Raw genomic sequence first — 21,677 nt, 5'->3', positions numbered from 1 at the left:
AAATCTATGTTACAGTGATTTAAATGTCTGAAAAATAAACAGAATATTGTTCAAGGGACTCTAGCGAAGTTTGCACAAACAGACAAATCTTAATAGAGGAACTCAGCCTTGCTTCCAATAAGTAAAGTTCCCACTGGGGCCAGTCAAAACTAGTCTTTTTACAGCACACTGAGTTTGTATTTTCAAGTGAAATATTCTTCGGCAGCAATTAATTCAACACAATCCGAATGTACTGTATTACACTAATAAAATCAGTTTCATTTAGCTGATAGGTAACTGAGACAGTAGACTGTCTATACGAGACTTATATTTATATGAAAGTTTGAGTTTCTTTGGTTGTTTTGTAGCCAAGTCATCCAAATGCATATATTTGTGTAATCCAGACATAGCATGTTTATATCAATCATTAAAATTACTAGGGTTTTTTTTTCCTTGTTTTTGCACTTCATTTATGGAAATATTCTGACTATAACAGACTAGTCACATAAATATACAGCACATATATACATAGAGATTACAAAAATACATTTTATTTATATCTGATTTTTAAATAATAAAAATTAAATTTCACATTTGTTGAAAGATTAACTTGAATTCCAAAAGCTTCTGCAATATTCAAGGTACTGAAGTAGAAGACATCTGTATATTCTAGGATAACAATCTCAGTCAGAGTTTATAATATAATTATTTTGGGAAAAAATAGCTCTGATTTAAAAGTTTGTGCTTTATCAATTTCTTCTTTTACCCCCTATTCTAGTCTCCTCTCTTCTCCTCTCATTTTATTGATGGCCAAAAAGCTAAACTAAGTTCCCTTTCTAACCTCAGTAAAGACCAAAGAAACTCAGGGAAATGAAATGATCAGACAAAACAGCATATGCAATCAAGGATAACTAACTTAGTGAAATGAAGAACATTATCCTTAACTGCAGTTGACATCAAACACGCCCAACACAACAAATTTTGCAACAATTTCAGTTCCCAAAGCTAATTGCTGAAGGAATTGAAAAACACTTTTCAGGATCTCCAACTAGTTCATACAACTGCAAAAGATAAGCTATTGTTCCATTCAACTGGTTTGATTTTGAGATTGGATTCATATAACAACGAAGTTTAACAATTAGTGACCTTTATCTTGCACAATATGAAGTCAGTATACTTTCTGGAAATGCTCTTTTTCACAGAATGTTAGTATTTTTGTTAATCCATGTAACTGTTTATTTACACATTAATATAATAACCAGGTCCTCTACATTCAGAACTTCCTAGGTGTGCATTCACTGCTCCAGTGAAATCAGAATAAACTGCTGTTTCAGGTAGCACTTTCTGGCATCACTTCAAAAAAAAAAAAAAAAAAAAAAAAGTACTATGTTAAACAGAGGTTTTCTTGTCCAAGCAGGTGTATTCGTTATTCCAGGTTGGAAAGACTTGATCAAAGGTCTCAGGTTCACCAGCTTCACATGCATTCTGATCAAAAAGTTTTATTATAAACACAAAGACCATGTTTTCATTTCTCCTGGGAGCTTCTAGAACCAATATCCTTTCCTGGCTCTTCATGCATTGTGTTCTCTCACACTGAAAAAAATCTCCTCCATAACTCATCAGTGGCACTGAGGGACTAAGTAGCCACCAACTATCAAAAAAACATTCACTGTCTTCACAGGCTTCTCTTCTTTCATTTATTCGTACTGTTAGTAGGATGAGGACAATTGGAGCTATTTACAGGACATTTATTTGTATTACTTATCTCAAATTCTTCTGGTTTGAATACAGTCTCTGGAATGAAAAGGCTGAATGACTCCCCATTGCTTCCCTTGCAATTGCAAACTTCCCTTGCTGCAGCAAACAATTTAACACAGCCATCTCCACATCTACTGTGGCCTTTAGCTACCTGTGTTTCACTGCATTTTTTTCTTTAATCGAAGTTTTGACATGTAGAAGTTATTTTCAGCAGCTCTGCTTTTGGGCCTGCAAATTAAATATGTGGTGCAGACATGTTCAGCAGCATCTCTAGTTATGATCTCTAACATGAGAGCTAAATGACCTTTGCATACGATCAGTCTTATCCATATTAAACAGTTACCTGGTAGCCTTTCCTTAGCTGGCAAGCAGAATTACATACATTCAGAGTCCTGTCGCTGCACTTCCAGTCATTTTGTAGCATTGACTTTTGAGACAGAGAAAAATGCCATCGGTTTGGCACAATTCACCACAAGTTTGTAACTGAAAATTAAAAGAGTCACTTTCTCGGCTACCCCATAATACAAATACCATGCACACAAGATATTACACCTGGAACTCAAACATATCTGTTTGTTTTTTAGCCAGTTTAGCAACTTCTTCTCTTATTGCCTTTACGAGGGCTGCTGTAGAAATGTTGGTGAGAGGAGCATCAGAGGGGTCATTTTCTGTCAGGCTCTGCTGAGAAGCTGCAGTGGATGGCAGAGGAGCTTGTTCCAGGCTGGGGTGCATGCTTGCCTGCTGGCTGTACTGGCGAGGAAGTCGTGAAGGAGAATTATGTTGGTAGCGGGGCCGTGGATAAGCCTCGATGTATCCAGGTAGTGGCACCTGTAGAGCATTGTAATTATAGAAAATTATACAGAACAATTGATCTGTAGTGCCACCCACCAGGTAATACAAACCTCCCCCGTGCAAAACAAGATGTCACAGATAGGATAATATGAAGAGAACATAAATCCCATACTCTTAAGCAGCCATTTACAAATGTCTACCTTGGCATGTGCCATTTATGCACTTACGTCCATGTACTAAGTACTCAACTCCCCAGTCTGGCAGCAAAAACACCTAGCAAGGGAAATACTGTATATCTCAACATTATCACTGCAAAAAGTCAAAGGGAGAAGGCTCTTCTGAAAGTGCATCCTCTGCTTACTATTCCTCCTAAGCATTTCAGTTTTAATCAGACAGCACCACTATGTTTCTGGACACCAAAAAGCCTGGAACAGGAAAGTAGAGCTTGCCAATTTGCAGCCACTGTCTAATCCAAGTGAGCCAAGTGTCTGGACCTACCATTGCTAACAAACTTACTAGATCCAGACAACAGGGATAAGCTCAGGTAACTCAACACTGACTTCTCAGAAGTATCAGGATGTCAGGCCACATTTCACAGAATTACATGGGAGATTTGCAGTTTTGCTCTGTGACGATGTCACTGATTTCAGCCCCATTTTACACTGGATAAAATTAAAACAGCGATGTAGGCCCTTTAGCCACTAAGATATGACGTTTCCATCACAAATCCACAAACCATAAGAACAGCCTTTATAGTCCTCATAAGTTTTTAATGCATCAACTAGTAATAGGAAACTACAGGCTTTCATTTTGAAGAAGGATTTATGTTTTTATGGAAGGCAATTAATAATCTATTACTAGGAACAAGACAATTTCCCCTTGAGAAAAAGCTTACCAGCTGATCATTCTAGTCCACACCAATGCCAAGTCAGGAAAGCTCAGTGATGCTTTTTCACGAGCTGAGGGACTCAGAAAATGAAATTTATCTACAGTATACTAGGAATACCACACTTCTAAGGTAATTGAAAAGTTTTAACAATGTTTCATCACTAAAAAGTTAGCTTCATAATTCTTTTTGCTTTAAATGGGAAAAACACCTGCAGTTACTTTCCAAATACATTAATGTTTTATACAAGCATATAACATAGGTCAAGCAGATGTTACAGCTAATTTTTAGATTTGAGTCACACTAAGGGGTAAGATGCTTCATCTACCAGGACTAAAGGCTTTGGTGTGTATGCCAGAAGCAGAGTTTCAGAATTTAGGTGTCTGCAAGCAGACTGAAATGTCAAGATGTGAAACACCTGCCAATTTTACCTACATGGGACCTCAGCACAGAGTTCAGAACAACAGCTTTAGAATTTTGCTTAAATCCCTTTTTGGCTCTGGCCCTGTAGAGAGTTTGACAAACTGTTGCATGCTTTTGAAAATGTTTCCCTTTCAGGCATCCAAGAACCCATGAAAACCTGACCACATGTTCTATAAGACCTTGGATATCCATCCAACAGGAAAGAGAATGTCAAAGCTATTCAGTATTGTGTGACAAGATAAACATAGGAAGCAGGCATGATATGACAGTGATCATTAAATGCAGTTGCATCTGTTTAGGTTACAAGACATTATTCAAAAGACAAACATTTCAGTAATACAACATTTAAACACACCACTAGAGGCCACCAGGTTACTACTTTCATTGAGCTGCAACTGGCAATTTGAAAAATGTTTTGTCCAATACAGTTCCCTTTCTCCCACAAAACTTAGTGCTTCAGTACTTACCTTTTAACTGAGAAAATAGCACATTACAGTAAACAGAAGTTATTAAATAATTCTTTGTTGTTTCCTAAGTTCAGTTAGGGGAAATGTGTGAAAAATAATTGTTAATTTCACCTTACAGATATTAAGTCTCTGCTCTTACTATCAAAATAACCTTGGAACCATGATTAAGCTACAATCTAGAAGCTCAGAAAACAGAAAGGATCCAGAAACTTAAACTCTGAGTGTTACTTTGGATTTTTTTTTCCAGTTTTCTTCAGGCTTTCTGACTATATTATGTTGCTAACACTATTATTAGGTCCTCTAATAATCGTTTTTAAATAAAGGCAAATTTTTTACAGATTTGCAGTTATCAGGAAGTACAAATACAGTGCAGAAACTGAAGTGCTTTGGGTTTATATCATTTCCTCTTCTCCAAAGTCACAAAAGAGCTAAAAGCCAGAGTAATAAGAAGTTGTTAAAGCTCTGTAATGGGTAAATGAAGGTAAAGCAACATTTGTTCCCTTTGAATTCTGTATTGACACACCTAGTTTTCAGATAGCTTCTCGCAGGCCTCCCCATTCCTCTGTGTACAGTCCACCAGCACTAACTGCTCTTCCCATCTCTTTCCCTAAAGACAGGGAAATCCACAACAGCACTATACTCTTCTCCTTCCAGAGGAACAAACTGAGGGCTGCAGACTTGCACTCCTGTTTGGTTCAGTTAGTTTTCAGTCTTTCCTTTTGATAAATAATATCTGACTGTCTTTTCATGGGGCTTCAGCCAAGAAGTGGGGATACAAAAGGGAAAGAGAATAGAACATAAGTAAAATACTTTTCCCATCTACTTTTGGGTTGTCTTCCTAAAGAAAAATTTTGAAATGATTGCTCAAACACAACAGGTCTCCTGCATTTAAAATGTCAGTAGGGTTGAAAAACAGCAACAACAAATAAATAAGCAAATAAATAAAACAATGAAAAGAAAAAGGGTTTCTATGCTTCAAAGGGCAGCTCTGGGAAGGGAATTTGTACAATGGCATCAAAAGCCTCCAGGTGTCAGGGGTACATCAGCTTAGAGATGAGCATACTTCTTCCTTGACAGCTCAGACTACAATTCAGACTTGCATGTGAAAGTCAAACTGAATTCTTTTCCTTGCAGGCATCAGGAACAGTAATAAAGATTTATCAAGAAACAGCAGCCCCAAAGGAATACTTGTGTGACCGTGTTGCCTCTTAGCTGCTCAAAGTCAACTATTAGACTCCAACAGATACTCACTAAAATATTCTGTTGATGATATGTACAAGGAAACAGAATCCATCTCCTGGTTTGTTTAAATGAATTGGTTCTGCATAAATACCAGATGTGAGCTCAAGCAGCAGAACTGATCTTTTTTTTTCTAGTAGAAAAAAAATGTCCTAAACTTCAGAACTTGTTTAAAACATGATAAACTACTGTAATTAATTTTAGGATGTCTCAATTTTATTTCTTTGAAATACAGATATACTTTGGTCTAAAAACTACATCTGTCCCATACCAGGACTGTGCAATTAATTATTTAATTTATGATCTGTCCCTGCAGCCTGCAGGAGGATTTGAAACACTGTGCAGCAGGACTGCAAGCTAGGATTCCAGGAGCTGGCTGGCTTGAAAGAAGCCTCCAGGAAGGAAAGGTACCCCCCAGCTTCCAAACAGCACACAGCCACCTTGAGAGGCAGCATGCCCTGTGGCTATCCAAATATTTAAACCCTGCCTTGGGAAAGAAAAATAGTACCTAACCCATCAACTTTGAATGGGTGCCAGCCCCTAATCTCATGAATGATCTAACTCTCTAAAAGACCTGACTTACAGTTTATAAGATGGACAGCTAAAGTATCTACGCTTCACCTCATAACTTTTCACTTCTAGAGAGTATTACTATTCAAGGAAGAATTATCTTGCCCAGATTCTTTGCTGACCACTTATCATCACTTAAAACTCCTTGTCTGCAAATCACAGAAAAGTATAAGGAGTTAGAAAAGCAAGGATGCTTACTGAGTCTGCCCACTGCCCTGGTAATTCATTCTCTCCAGCATAGGGCATCCAGGCTTGGTTTCTGTATGCAGTGGGTGGTGTTGGGATAAAATAGCCCGTGAAGCCAGGTCGGTTTGCTGCTGGTATGGCAAACACTGCTGGTACGGTATTTCCTATCAAGAGAGTAGAAATAATTAATAGCTGTCATTTTCAGTTATAAATTAGAAGACAATGCTTACAAAGTAACTTGCCTCAAGTCATTCTCATCAATTAAAAAAAAAAACACCATCAGTTGGATGTAAGGCTCCCACTATCTGACAAGAACATCTCTATAATGCTGGGAAATATTGGAGAAGGCAAGATTTGCAGTTCTCTATAATCATGCACAGTCTTCAGAGCACTTAGTCCTTAAGAGTTAATCTTTGAAACAGGTGATCTTCATTGGAACTTTGAATCGGGGGGGAAAAAGGCTTTTTTCTTCTTACTTTTGCTTCCTCATATTCAATTTTTAGATGTTGTTACCAATGGTTTCAGAGTAGTGCAGGTTACAGATCATTCAGTTTACATAGTAGAAGTGTCTTAATATTTCTAGTCACAAACCTTATAAAAATGAGTAAGCAATACATTTAAAAGGTTGTAATCTCAACAGTACCGTCATAAAACTTCAGTGCTTCCATAAAAAATACCAAGGCTCTACCTGCTCAATTCCTTTTACAGGAACAGTCTATGTCTGCAATGAATTATGCAGCTACAACTTAAATATTTCCAAGAAAACTTCTTGTCACCAAATCTGTTTTACCACATCTTGATCAAGACGTATGCACAAAGATGTCCAGGAAGCCTTATACTGAAACTCTACTATCGTGTTCCAGGATGAGTGGGAGGAACTAGTCTTCCTTGTACAAGGTTCTGCCAAATCTCTGGATATGGTTATGTCTGCTCATTCAGGCAGTTTGTAAGTGGGGCTCACAGAGATAGAGAGAATAATGTGGTTCTTCCTGCAATTACTGAGACTATCCCCAGGATATAGGTTGTCTGGAATTATAGAATTACTACAGTTCGAAAAGATTTAAGATCAAGTCCAATCACTAACCACACACTGCCAAGCCCATCACTAAACCATGTCCCTCAGCACCTCATCTATGCATCTAGGGATGGTGACTCCACCACCTCCCTGGGCAGACCCTTCCAATGCTTAATAACCTGCTCACTTAAAAAGTTCCTCCTAATCTCTAATCTAAACCCTCCCTGGTGCAAGTTGAGCCCATTTCCTCTTGTCCTATCATTCATTACTGGAGAGAAGAGATCGACTCCCACCTCACTACAATCTCCTTTCAGGCAGTTGTAGAGAGTGAACACGTCCCCTCCGCCTTCTCTTCTCTAGGCTAAACATCCCCAGGTCCCTCAGGTGCTCCTCATAAGACTTGTTCTCCAGAGCCTTCACCAGCTTGGTTGCCGAGCTCTGGAAATGCTTCAGCACTTCAATGTCCTTCTTTTAATGAGGGGCCCAAACTCAACACAGTTTTCAAGGTGCAGCCTCACCAGCACCAAGTATAGGGGGACAATCACTTCCTTGGTTCTACTGGCCACACTATTTCTGATACAGCCCAGCATACAATTGGCCTTCTTCACCACCTGGCTACACTGCTAGCTCACATTCATGCAGATGTTCATCAACACCCACAGGTCCTTTTCTGACAGACAGCTCTCCAGCCAGCAATCCTTTGTAGGTCTCCTTCAGTTGCACCAGAAAGAGACATCCAATACAATCTTTCTACAAACAATACATCTATACTTGCTATATCCCATACAATAACTTATATGTAAAATAAATAATGAGGCTCCTAAAGCTGCAAGTTAGGTCTACAATATTTTCTCACCTGAGTGAAAAGCTGATTGATCAAGTGGACCAACAGACATTGGAACTCTTGAACCAGGTGCAAAAGATGCCTGATCATGATGCTGGGCCTGATCTGCCCCACTGGACTCAGGTATTCTCACCTTGCTGCCAATATCTGATGTAGACCTGCGCATTAGGAAAAAAAAATTAGAAACTTTTGTCATTCTGAAAGATAAAATTCATAGCCACATACATGCCTGTCAGCTACAGTATGAAAAGCCAGCTAGGAATCTGATTTTGTTCTGGCATGCCAAAGGTTTGGAGAAAAATTGGAGAACAATTAGACTGGGGAAGTCAGAGAACAACTTCTTTAGCATGATCACCACTACACCAAACCATATTATCATCATTACACTGGGCCTTTGCTTCCTGCTTCAAAGAAATGCCCGTGACATGCAACACAAAAGACAGAGCTTTATTAGAGTCCATCAACACAAAATTGTAGACAAATACCATATTACTACAGTGTAGACTACTAGGGTAAGTAACATTAGCTGCACTTGGGAAGTACTAACATCTTTTAAGATGGCGAGTCCCGGTTGCTTTACAGCTAAAATGTAATAGCTTCACAAGAATATGTCAACAGAGAGCATCCATATCCTGAATATTTTGATGTAGTTATGATATTATTAACAACCACTCAGAGGCTTCCTTTGGCCTTGGTGCTCCACAATAAGTCTCAGCAGGCCTGTGGTGCCTCGAATTGCAGTTGGCATCAGGCAACTAACAGCTCAGCACTGAAGGCTAAATGAGTTCATCCACTACAGAAGAAATTCCTTGAAATGTATTTTATAGAGGAGCTTACTGTGAGAAAGAGACAAAATGTATATACTGAGATAAGGCAATCAGGCTTTTGCACCTTTTTGCTTCAGAAATGCAGGTATGAGATTTCTGAAAGCTAGGCAGAAATGCCCAGACCCAGGATACTGAGGAGTATCTTATAATTCATCCATATCCTGTTGCAAGTTCTTACAATAGAGAAAAGTAGGAAGAATGACAGTGCAAATTATCTACCACAGATCTGCAATACAATACACCACTATATGAGTCAAGACAAAGCATGTTTTAAAAGACATTTCAGCCTGGATTTCCTAATTTTGTTGAAATTGGTTAGCTAATAGAAGTGAAAGTTCACTGTTATTCCTCCCCTCTTCATGTTAAAATGAAATCCAACATGTTTCTAATATCATGAATATGTCTTTGAAGTACCTTCTAAGTGGCCCTTCAGGGTTTGCCCTAGTTTTTATTACAATGGTGGTTTTTAGAGATCACACCTAAACCAAAACAACATATATATATACCTCCTGAGAGAGGCAACAGCCACAGGACCTGTTCTGGGAGGGACAGGAGGAGGAGGGGAACCCATTACCATCTCAGGAAGCTGAGAAAATCTGTAAGCCTGTAAAGGAGAAAAGTATTTTCAGAAATACCAACAGATCTCAGTCAAATTAAAAGTGAGAACTGAGACATTAAATACTTGCTGGTCAACAGGAAGTTAACTCTTTGTGGCATCAATAGTAATGGCCTTTCCTTTGAGAATTTAAAGTATGTGGGTGATTTTTAGGATGTAAAATAAATTAGTATGTAGAATAAAACATTAATCAATTAATACAGAGTCAAGATGAAGCCTAAAACAAATACATTAAAATGCTCTCTCTGTAATCTTGTCGGTAAAGCAGATTTGTTAGGATCATGTGAGACTCAACTGCTGCTTTGGACTCATAAGAAAAACATCTCAGTTACTTTTTCTGGAGGAAGTGAAAATATTTCAAAGATTCAGAAAGCATTCTCAGAGTAACATCTAGTGAAGCTGCTTGTGAGCAATGGATATTTCAACCTCTTCCTTTTAAACTGGAAGAGATAAAAAGAAAATTCTTCACAAAACAACCCCAAGCTCTGTAACTTTCTAAAGCAACAACAAAGGTCTCAAGCAGTTCTGAAAAAGCAGAGTAATTCAGAGAAAAAAAACACCAAGTCACAAAATTAAGCATCTTGCCCATGGTAAATCTGGATTTCATAGCTAATACCTGTAAAGGATGAGTAATCATATGCATGAAACCCATGGCACCCAAGAAATGACACGTAGGACAAAATTTCTCTTTTAAATTCTTTGTTCTCCTATAGATTAGAAGTCATAGCATCACTAAACAGACAGAAGGATGACCTCTCTAGCACTTCATTGACACTTTCCTTCAACACATTATGTTTTGGGGTGTGTTTATAAGTTTGGAATTTTTTTAATTATGCTTTTATTGATAATGCTTCAGAGCAATGCACAGGATTAACAATAAGGTTGGAGTAACAGCAAACAACAGATTACAGGGAGGCTGTCTAGTATCAAGATATAGGCATTCTGATAAAACCTAGAGCCCAGAGTCCAATGGTGGAAATCTGGCCCTTCAAACACGAGCTATCTGATTTAGCCAGACATCCCTCCACAAGCAGCAGAGAAATCTGAAAACACGTTACCATTAAATGAGTCATTATCTGCTGCCTATAAAGAGTCTACAGGATTTACATGATGAGCTGAGACTTAACACCTACATTTAGGTTTGATTTTGGCAAGATCAATCCCACACTAAATATCAAGAAACACTATCAGTAATCAACTTTAAAAGTTACGCATTTAGACAGTGTTCCAATACCTTCTTTCTCAAATAGCTGCAAAACCAAGCTAACACACAGGAAAGGAAATTTACCAAACTGACTTTTGTTGTCAGTATTTCTAAGGGAAACTCTATACAGACCAAGCATCTATCTTCTGCCTCTCATTGCCACCTCTTTTAAGGCAGGGTACAGTCCCTTTAAGACTTGTCTATTAAAAACATTTTGCCTTTCATTCCACCTACAAAGTCTCCTAATATTTACTCTCACCATGGTATAACAGCATTTAAAGTATTTCTATATTTAGGTGGGAAAACAATCTAAAAAGACAACAGTACATTTCCTAGCCAGGGGTTTGAAATATTGATTTCTAATGAAACAATTGCATGGGGGGGAAAAAAAAAGGAATGTTAATCGCATCAAAGAAAACCTCAATTAGATTTCTCCTAATAGGGCTGACTTGAAATGGTCTGCAACATCTCTTCTGCATCTGAAAAGCTGGCAGTGCTCTCAAGCTAAACCAAACACTTCCTTCTGCCTCCACAAGCCTTTCATCCCACATCTTGCTCTGAGCATGTATTTGTACCAAGTATGAAATTCTCCTTTTCCCCCTCCTATTTTAAAGGGACAGCATATGAGTTCATGTTTCAGACTGGCTGGCAATTCCAGATACTGTTTAACAGAGTAAGCAAAGAGACCTGGGTAGATTTGGGTTTTCTCTTGTGTGTTAGCGGATGTGCTTTGGAATATGGACATCAAAGCAGGCATTTTAAGGGATCACAAAGAACAGTTCACAAGTGTGCTGTGACTTACATTGAAATATTTAGGGCAAAAAGGGAAACAGAAAATTTAAGCATTTATCTTTCTGCTTACATAGAAGATGAACAATTTTGAGTGGGTAGCAATATTTTGCTAATGGCTGGGCAGAGGGAATCCAGTTAAGGTGAAAAATCCTGTTAGAAGATAGCTCATCCTCGGGGACAGCAGACAGTTCTCTTAGTGCTAAGCTTCCACAGACACCAACACAGTTACAAGAAGGAACTCTACAGAATTTATTCTAGTTGAGGCATTAGTTTCTCTACATGCAAAAAAAACCAGAAAAAATGTTCAGAGGCTAATTTAAAGCAAAGGTTTACTATAAAGGCCGGTTTACTGCAGATTTAGATGAGCCCTTAGGTTCTAGGCATGACTGTAGAGATAAAGTCACTTTGCTGAAATTTGTATAGTATTCTAAATCCACTCAGAAAAAATCTGATTTCACAGAAAATTTGCCTAATTTTATTTTTCAAAATGAAAAAAATAGAAAAATGAAAATAATTTAGAAAAACATTCCACATCACTTCCAAGCTCTATTTTATGAAAAATGAGGACTTATATAACACAAAGGCTGTATCAATTGCTGGCAGAAGTCATCAAATTCAAGATGCAGGACAGACTGCACAGATACCAGACTGCAGAACCCACAAAACCCTTTCAGAAAAAGAATGCCAATGAAGGAGTCTGTGGTTGCTAAAACACTGACAGTTTAAAAAGTATTAAGTAAACAGCAGAAAAATGTCAGCCTTTGGGCCCAGGAGACATACACCACAATCCTCTGGAAGATAAAGTCCAGTCACCAGCAGACACCAGTATCTTCCACAACCCACAAAAGTCTAAGGTACCATTCTGTCAGGATACAGGAAAAAGTAGTTAAACCAGTACACAATAACAAAAGTCTAAAGGAGAAACTTTGCAGTTAGCTTTAAGGCTGATTTGTCTTGGCTGAAGTTATTCAACGTTGCCTCGTAATCACAGAAATGTCCATCTCCATACATCTGACCATAGGAATCAAAAGGACAATGTCTTTGTTTACTCATAGAATGATTTAGCTAACTTGATTTCTCAATTGCAATCCAGCAATAATGCAGACTTACCAATTTCAGCTGGATCTAGGTTTGCTTTGCTATTTTATACTTTGCTGGTTTATGATTAGTTTAGTAACTGTTATTGAAAGCGGCTGAACCTTAGTAAAATACTCTCATTTGACCTCTGTTAAACACACAGAAGCTCTGAGGATTCAGATACATTACCCATCAGTGCCCATTGTAGGTCTCACCTTGGGACTCTCAAGTCTGTTACTCCTCTTTTCAGAGCACTAAAGAGGAGAGCACTAAAGAGGAGAGATGGGAACCGGTCCAGCTGTGTAATAAAGAGGGTATTTTCCCCTGGCTATAGCTCTCTGCTCAACTCAGCTGCACCAGTTTCCAAAGCAGTAACATGATTTGCCAAGGCACAATGCTGGTGGTTATGTTTGTATTATACACTCAACGCACCAATTCAGATGTCATATACCAGCGGGATGACATGGACTCAGCCAAATGTTGCTCATCTCGTTTTTGAAGGCCCCAGAACAACACTAAGTTTGAATTTTATTAGTTTTTCTCTGCCAGGAAAAGGCACAAACCACAAATGAAAGAATTCTGTTATCACAGGTCAACCACGAGCAGTTTGGCAAGCATGCATTCCCTCACAAGAGCTACTGACAACTTAGTTGTTTATGTTACCACATAAAAAAACCACACAGAAGGTTTCAAAAAGGAAAAAGCAAAAAGAAGATGCATGTATGTTTTGGAGATACACAACTGTTTGATGGTGGGACTTGCCAAGAAGTTGATGGTAAAAAAAACAAAAGGAGACCTTAAACAATTTCAAACTGAAGAATGTTTCTGGTCCCCTGAAAGTGTATGACAAATACTTAGGAACAGGAGGGAAACACTGAAATGGAGATTTGCATGCAGATTTTTGTTGTTTTGCCTCACTCCATTTACCATGTGTGCTTTATAAAGGTAGAATATTTCTGTGCTAGAAATCTGAGGCAGCACTTGTATCATGTATTAAATGCCTTGGCATTAGGTTTCATAAAACCTAAAGGTGCACTCTAGTTACTGGAAAGTTTATGGGATCTCACAAAAAGTTTAGTCCAGTGTCACTGGACTGGAAAGAGATAGATCTCAGAGTGTGATAGACTAAAGTCCTTTATGCTTGTCTTGTATCTAAAAGACTCACACATGTGTGCATTTGTTCCATCTAAGCCAAGAAAATGCTCTTGGATCCAGATTTTTAATTATAAGAGCATTGTTAATGTTGAATTTTCATTGCCACTAAGAACTGAATTTTAAGAAAGGGCACAAATAAATAACTCCTGGTTTGCAGAGGTAACATCCTCCCGTGTATAACCAACAAGTACCTGTCATTCCCAAAGCTGCCAGAGGCTGCTCACTCACCCCTCAAGCTCACTGACTCCAGATACCTTCTCTACCTGTCAGACAGCTCACTCCCAAGCACTTGCCATCCCACCATCTCCCCTGCAGTTGCTGAACAGAGGTATCCCAAGCAGAGCAAACAGCTGCTGAGGGGCTGAGAGAAGTAATTCTTCCATGTTTCCTGCTCACAGGTCATGTCCCACACACATAGTGGCCAGATACTTTCAATTCCAATTCTCCATTCCCATTTAAGAACAAATCAGTAAATGGTGCGGTTAAGGTACAGCTCACATTCATGACACTGACATGCAGAAAACAAATTACCAGCCTTTACCTGAAGTCCAGCAGCCTGTGCCTATCCTAATCAACTACTTTCAAAGAATTTTTAACACTATCTTCAAAACACCTGAAAGATGGGTAAATGTTTAAAGGTCATATACATACACATGACTTAGAGTAATAAGTCTTAGAAAGCAAACACTGAAGCCTTCACCAAAAAAAGTATGGCTAATACATTTTTTTAAAGCCTATCGCCATATAATATTTTTAATTTCATTTTAGAAAGATTCTCTGAAGTGTCAAAGTAATTTGACTAGCCATTAGCTGTCTCTTTAGCTTGTAATCGAATTCTAACCATAAAATATGATTATATGCTGTATGAATTTCATTGGACCAATTTCAAAGTGCCAGAAATAACCTTTAGCGTGATTTAAATAGCACCAACCCAAGCCTTTGCAGATGTTGTCATCAGCATTAAAATACATTCAGAATAGTTCAGAAGCAGCATCCCTTAATGTATTTTTTTATTGCCATGGAAGGAAATCATAGTGATAGTTATTTTGAACCAAGAACATTTTTCTGCATTACCCTCTTATTCTAGCCAGAGTAAGGGACTCAATTTGAAATACATTCTTTCAAAAAAAATACTGGTTTCCAACTCAAAAAAGCCTTAAAATTAACAACTTTTCACACTGATATTGATAGATGGGCTATTTCTCATCTGAAAGCAATCATGTTTGGTTTAGATTTGTATTTGACATAGAAGAAGGAAAATACGTTGAATTTCACAATGCCATATGTGGGAATTGAGGGGCAGTTTCACATGCCAAGAGTGAGCACAGTGCTACCGAGAGTGCTGTATCTACCTACAAAATTCCATTAACAATTTCCACCCATGGATTCAAGTTCTTAACTGACTTATTACTACTGTGAGGTAAGGGCATATTAGCTGCAATTTGAGGCTAGAAAATGAAGGATGAGTGGCTTACATAAGGTCAACCAAGAAATCTGAGGAATTAAACAATCACTAGAGTCCCAAGTCAGTAGCTGCAACTGTAAGATTGACAATAACAGTCCACATTTTGGTTCACTCTGATTATTACACTTGGTTCACTCTCTTGCAATGATGCTCTTCAGGGATGGACCTCATGCAGAAGTGTGCAGTGTTTCATACCCAATTGCCTACATAGTTCTACAAAACCAGATTGCTTCCTAACATGCATTCAGTGAATAAGACACACGCAAACAAGTTCTTGAGCTATGGAATGGCCTGAAGCTTAGGGCAGTATACTGCTAAAACAGGTTCTAAGTCCTGCTGCAAAAGATGGGTATGGGTAAGCATGCATGCAGACATACACTCCACTACCCATACTTGTTGACTGTGAACATGCCTTCACATCTGCTTTTAAGCATGTAAATAGGGCTATTTCTTTTAAAAAAAAGTGTCTCAGAGTAGAAATATCTTTATGGTATTACAGTATACTAAAGAGAAGTTTCACTTACTGGTCTTGGTAAACTGTACTGATACATTTCTGGTCTGTATGTGGGTACCCACTGTACCCCCCCTCTAGTTCGGGTCATGGTACCAGGAGCACTGGTCACAACCTCCGAGTAGGGCAAGTGCGGTGCTGAGCTGTACGCCTCCTGCCTGCTCTGTCCTCCGTGGCCTGCAGAGGCCAGGCTGAAAGCCTCTTCCAAGAGCATATGCATCTGCTGTCGAACCTCATCAATGGAGGGCTGAGAACTTAAAGTTGAGGTCTCCGAGTGGCCTTTGGCCTGACGGGACCTGGTGTAACTCCGAGGCTCATTGACACGGTCAACATTTGTTTCTTCTATAATTTCAGGCTCAGTCTGTTGGATGGAATAAAAGCATGTATACGTAAAAAGCTTTGCAAGACAGTATTTGTGCTGCTTCACACAAAACATTCTGAAACACAGATGTAACATATACAAACTCAGGAGTTGTGACAATAGAGACAGATGACAAGTATTGGAAAGGAGTGATATGATGCAGATGAGTATAATAGCCTTTATGTCCTACATCGCTGCAAAAACTAGTAGGGATACTATAGCAGACTATATTGTCAATGATTAGGTTAGAAACAATTGGAATTAATGTTTAATTTCTTTTCTTAGTTGCTAGTATCAATGGGAGTACAATAGTGCCAGGAGGAGTATGGCTCCCTAAATAGTACCATCATGATGAAGGACCACTCACAAACAACTACTTGTAACCACAAGAGACTGAAATTCTTTTGTCCATTGTCACTTGTTAAGATATCAGAATTAGAGTTTATTAGGAGTTTTCCCGAGCTGTAACCCAGTGAGGACCCCTAACTATATTATAAACTATTCCCTGTCCTTGTAGAAAACATCCTGACTCTGCTCAGCTGTCTTACCTAGCCACCAAACAGTAGGTACAAAGAAATTTATCTAGAACTACTGCAGGAGCTGTGAATGAACCACATACTCTAATGAGCAGATACTATCTGTGCAGCTTAACTTGAAGGTTTACTCCTAGGGTAATGCCTTCTGTACAGGTAAGTACAAAAATTCACCCTTGAATTTTTGCCTGTAACTCTAAGACAGAAAGGAAAATTATTACAAAATTAATGACAGTGAAATAACTAACTATATTCTGCAAGATTAGTTTTACAGCCTATAAAAAACCTCATTTTAAACAGGCAACCTGAAAAAGTAACCAATTCTTTACAATTCTTTAAATACCAGTAAAATGGATTTAAGATGATAGGATAACCTGAGATAGAATAGGATATGTACCTCTCTCTATATATAACGTGGTTAGAACTGTGTGCTAACCACATGTTAAATAGCCACAAAAGAATATAGCAGGATGTTTTTATGAGAAATTCCAGTACTAACCTAAAAGTTTATTTCAGTCCTCTGTAGCTCCTAGTGTGGCATACTTTTTTTTCCCCATTTAACAGTGTTTTCCTATACCTATACTTAGCTAAGCAACTGTGCCCCTAACCTTTTGCAAGCTATGTATGGTCATATATATTATACAACAATCATAGTACGTATTTCTTCATTTACAGAGGAAAATATCAAACTGACTTTCTTCTGTTTTCAGCTATTTCAGCTATACACAATTAGCCTAAAAACTGACAATAAATTTAAACAAAAGATCTTGATCTCTTAACGGTTCTAAGTATAGTTACATTTATTGATGTAATTTCATCAAGTAAAAAACCAGAATTTAACAGCCATTTATATGGTTATAGTTCTACAAAAAACCCAGCTTCAAGTTTCCTAAGTGGTGCACACACCAGGCTGGGGGAGGACCAATGGCACTGCACCAAGTTATCGTAAACTGAGAAACTTTGTAGGAAAATATTCAACTAAGTAGTTTACCTTAATTTTTTTCATTTTGATTCCATTGTTGTTTGAGTTGTTATAGTAAATAAAAAAAAAAAAATCAGGTAAATTTTAGAAGTCTAACTATAAAATGCAACGGTCGTTGTGTAAGTACAATGAAAGAGCCTCTGAAATCACATTGTCCCGACTGGGTTATTAATAACCATGATTCTTCTATTTCTTAATGCTTGTAAAAATGTCAGCCAATGGAATTCCACAAGTTACCTATTAGTACCCAAATGCTGAAATAAATCAGGTTCTCTCCTGCAGCCCCCTGGTGAAGCCGTTAAATCTCTACAGAATGTCTAAGATATATCATATGAATAAAGGATGAGAATTAGCAGTCAAAACAAAATCAGTTTTGATTTATCAATATAATGGTTGACATAGACTTGGGAAGAGACTGGTGACGACTACTGTTCCTCAAGTTTTATACTGAAATTAAATAAAATTAAATTGAAATAATTATTTCAATTTATCCTGTCACTTTCTGATGTGAGCCACTTGCTTTCCTACCAATTGAAACACGTAAGTATCATAAATAGATGCCATTATATATTCATGTTACTATTACAAAATTCCTGATATTGTTCACACACTGTTACTGTATAATACAAGGAACTGGAATTGCATGAAGGAAGAAAAAAAAATCCTGTACTGAGAGACAGACTTTATATGCTTCTGGCATAATTCTGCTGCTATAACTATATCAGTAATATTCTTCACATGAACATTGACCCATAAGCTTTTTGAGGAGTTGCATTAATTTAACCAAATCAATGCAATTACTCATAAAATTCTTCTATATATTGATCTTAGATATGTATAAGGTCATTTTCTTTTTTTTACACCAGAAACAGCCTAAATATTTTCTGCCCTAGCACAAAGCTCATTAGCAGTCTAGAAGTTCTAAACTCTTTCATTAAAACATTTGCTCTGTTCACAACCGTCTTATCACTTTCATCTGCTTCCTAGACGAAGGGGGTGATAGTAAACCCTGTTGAAATGACTTAAAATTGAAAGCTAGTTTCTGTTCAATAATTATAGCATCTTTTATAAATGCATTAAGGCAAACAAGATAGAAAATGAAACAGTAGAATGTACACTCCAATATAATACAAAAAGCCACATATTCTATAAAGTTTTTAGCTTTGAAAAATAGAACTACGATTCAGAGAAATATCACAAAAATCATTATCAGGAATGAAATACAAAGAAAAATAACTGAAATATTAGAAATTTCTTAGAACCAAAAATACATAAATTAAAAAATCAGTAGTGTAGAATGGCAGATTTCTGAGCTCTCCTACTTAAAGGACAAGCAAGATCATGAAGATCACACTCTCATAATCTGGTTGACCATACAAGCCTAGCAGTTCTTAAGGAATTTTCTTAAGGAATCTCTGGGTTTTAACCCTTTTTCTTAAAATAAATAAATACAGATCCATTTAGCCTTGGTGGGAAGATAAATTTCAATACATAACCTGGGTATACTAATAAAAGCTAAGGAAAAAAAATAGGCAATTTGTTAATCTGTAAAAAAAAAAAAATCTCATGACTTTGAGACATTCTGAGTTCTTTGATTCATGAATTTCATTATTTGGAACAGCTTATAAAAGACAAATTTCACTATTCTTTGGCAGGAGTTGCTGCTAAATAACATACTGGAAGGAAGCAGTTAGCAGGAGCTCAAGAAGGCTGGAACCTTTAGAAAAAAGTGGATGTCAAAAACAGTACCAGGTGTTACTAGATAAAAAAAAGGGACACAAGATTCAGCATACAAATCATCTTTTTCAGAGCCCTTTTACCCATTTTCAGAGGTCAGATTTACAGAAGTGTTTATTTGCACCACTGTTGATATCCATATATATTCCATGCACAAATATAGATTTAAGTTCCTGCCCGTGGGCATCCTGGGAGACAGAGCCTGTCAGACCGCCACACAGCTCTCAGGAACCTCAAACAGGCATGAGGGAAAACCAGCCCACGCTGCAAGCTGAGGCTCAGGAACTAAATTTCAATATCCTGTCCCATTTTCCCCTGGCATTTTTCTGCTTTCAGACAGGAAACACATTTAGAGTTAGAAGAGGTGCACTGCAGTGGATCTGCAGCGTGTTGGGCAAAAGGAATTTTATGTAACTTATCAGTAAAAAAGACTGTGCCGCAGAGAGCTCACCCAACTGAAACGTTAAAAGAAACGCAAAAGCAAAGTCACACACATCTCAGAGCTTCTAATTACTTTTAGGATTCTTTAATCTACTTCCAAGATTTTAAACAAATTTTCTGGAAAATATATTTTAGATACAATATATACCATTTTAAAACCATTTTCTAAATACTTATGGCATATAATTTCTGAACTAATACCAGGAGGCCAAGCCTGCTCCAAGAATATTTTCGTCATTAATTTCAGGAAAATATCTCCTATGGGAAAATAGTTTTTATTAGAATATTAAGAAAAAAAACCCTCTTGCTTTCTTGAAATATGTTTTTCAAGTTACTAAGAGAAGGTTGGCTTGACAATGTTTTTATCTAAGAAAGCTACAAAAAAAAAAAAGAAAATATTTGAGCAGGTGGGGGGAAAATATAGCTTTTAAATTTTTAAAAAAAGATTTATTTCAACAAGTTATAGCTTTCTTTTTCCAGGCTCCAGCAACGTATTTTAATGCCTCAGAAAGCAGTGAGCCAATCATTCCACATACAAGGCACAACATGACTCATACAATCTGATGGGAAGTGTCTAAATGCAGGAAATCTTTAAGAAATCTTGACACCTACCACATGCACCAAAGAATTAACCTGTCTCAACATGTCTCTTGACCTTAGTACATTCCCTAACCTTGCTAAAAAACACATCTCTGGCAGCTGAGAGATTTGACAATTAAGTCCCACACAAAGTGCTTGTCTAGCATTTAGAGGACGAGCAACCACCAGATCAGCTTCCTTACTTTCCAGAATGGTTTAGTCCTTTTCAAGGTACTGATCTTCAAGAAAGGCTGAGCCACAGCATTTTGTACACACTACAAAGCACTGAGAAATTCTACGTCATCCCAGTGTAAGGGCTGTTTTTATCCTCATTCTGGGTGCACACAGCATCAGCTTGCACCCAACATACATTCAGACTGCACAAGACAACTCATCTGCCTTGTGTTGGCTGCATGAGTTCCCTGGACCACAAAGCGGCATCTCTTCTGGCTGATTTTGACATTCACCTATGCAAAACTCTCCCAGTTGTAGTAATAGGACAATATCCATCCCTATGGGATTTCCAGAAAACAATCACACCAAACTTAAGCAAAATTCCCAGAAGTTGGGAACTCAATGCTTTGACAAATAGTGAGTTTCAAGGCAAATGTTTTGTTTGTATTTAAGACTGTAAAATGATGCACAGCTATAAAGTACATGAAAGAGTCTACACTTTGAGTACCTCGTGCTTTTTTTCAGGATGCTAAGTGTACATAAAGGATTGTAATGTTAAATACCCAATGGCACTCTGGCTTGTAGTTTACCAATAGTTTCCTGGTTTTAGAAGTTAGTTAAGAGTTGGCTCAACAAATTTCACTGTATATATCCAATAAACTTACGTCATATCCACTGTTACGGATTCCACGTCTAGGTCTTTCTCGAGTCACAAGAAGATCCATCTCAGTCTCTCCTGGGCTAGGACTGTTCAAAGACTGCCTGCTTCTGTATACTGAGTTCTTCATCAGTTGCCTAGAAAATGTGAAACAAGAAAGTAAAACAAAAACAGAAAGAAATATGACAAGCAGCAAGTAATACTTACCTTTGTTCTAAAATTATGAAGTTCATAAAAATGACACTTTATTATTGGGTATTCTTTCTATGTATACAGAAGTGTTAGAAATCAGCAACATTATTAAGTCATCAATTTTTTTTACTGTTAAAGAAAAAGCTACATAAAAGACATGGACATCATTTGTGAAAGCTTATCTGACAAAATATGTCCCAAGAAGATATCAGAA

General features: G+C 37.6%; 1 protein-coding gene across 1 annotated transcript in view; it reads right to left on the bottom strand.

Moving 5' to 3' along the window:
* Positions 1 to 2,283: 2,283 nt before the first annotated feature.
* Positions 2,284 to 21,677, bottom strand: part of KIAA1549L (KIAA1549 like) — a 61,983-nt gene continuing 42,589 nt past the window's right edge. Inside the window, exons 15-20 of the mRNA XM_062000149.1 lie at positions 21,279 to 21,408; positions 15,820 to 16,167; positions 9,493 to 9,590; positions 8,172 to 8,317; positions 6,313 to 6,464; positions 2,284 to 2,565 (exon numbers count right to left, since the gene is read on the bottom strand). Of these exons, the coding sequence (XP_061856133.1) occupies positions 2,284 to 2,565; positions 6,313 to 6,464; positions 8,172 to 8,317; positions 9,493 to 9,590; positions 15,820 to 16,167; positions 21,279 to 21,408 (1,156 nt within the window). The remainder of the gene's footprint in view (positions 2,566 to 6,312; positions 6,465 to 8,171; positions 8,318 to 9,492; positions 9,591 to 15,819; positions 16,168 to 21,278; positions 21,409 to 21,677) is intronic.

This window comes from Colius striatus, chromosome 7, assembly GCF_028858725.1.
Source record: "Colius striatus isolate bColStr4 chromosome 7, bColStr4.1.hap1, whole genome shotgun sequence".
NCBI lineage: Eukaryota > Metazoa > Chordata > Aves > Coliiformes > Coliidae > Colius > Colius striatus.
Note: the sequence above shows the minus strand (reverse complement) of the source record. Positions and strands in the feature narration are given on the sequence as shown.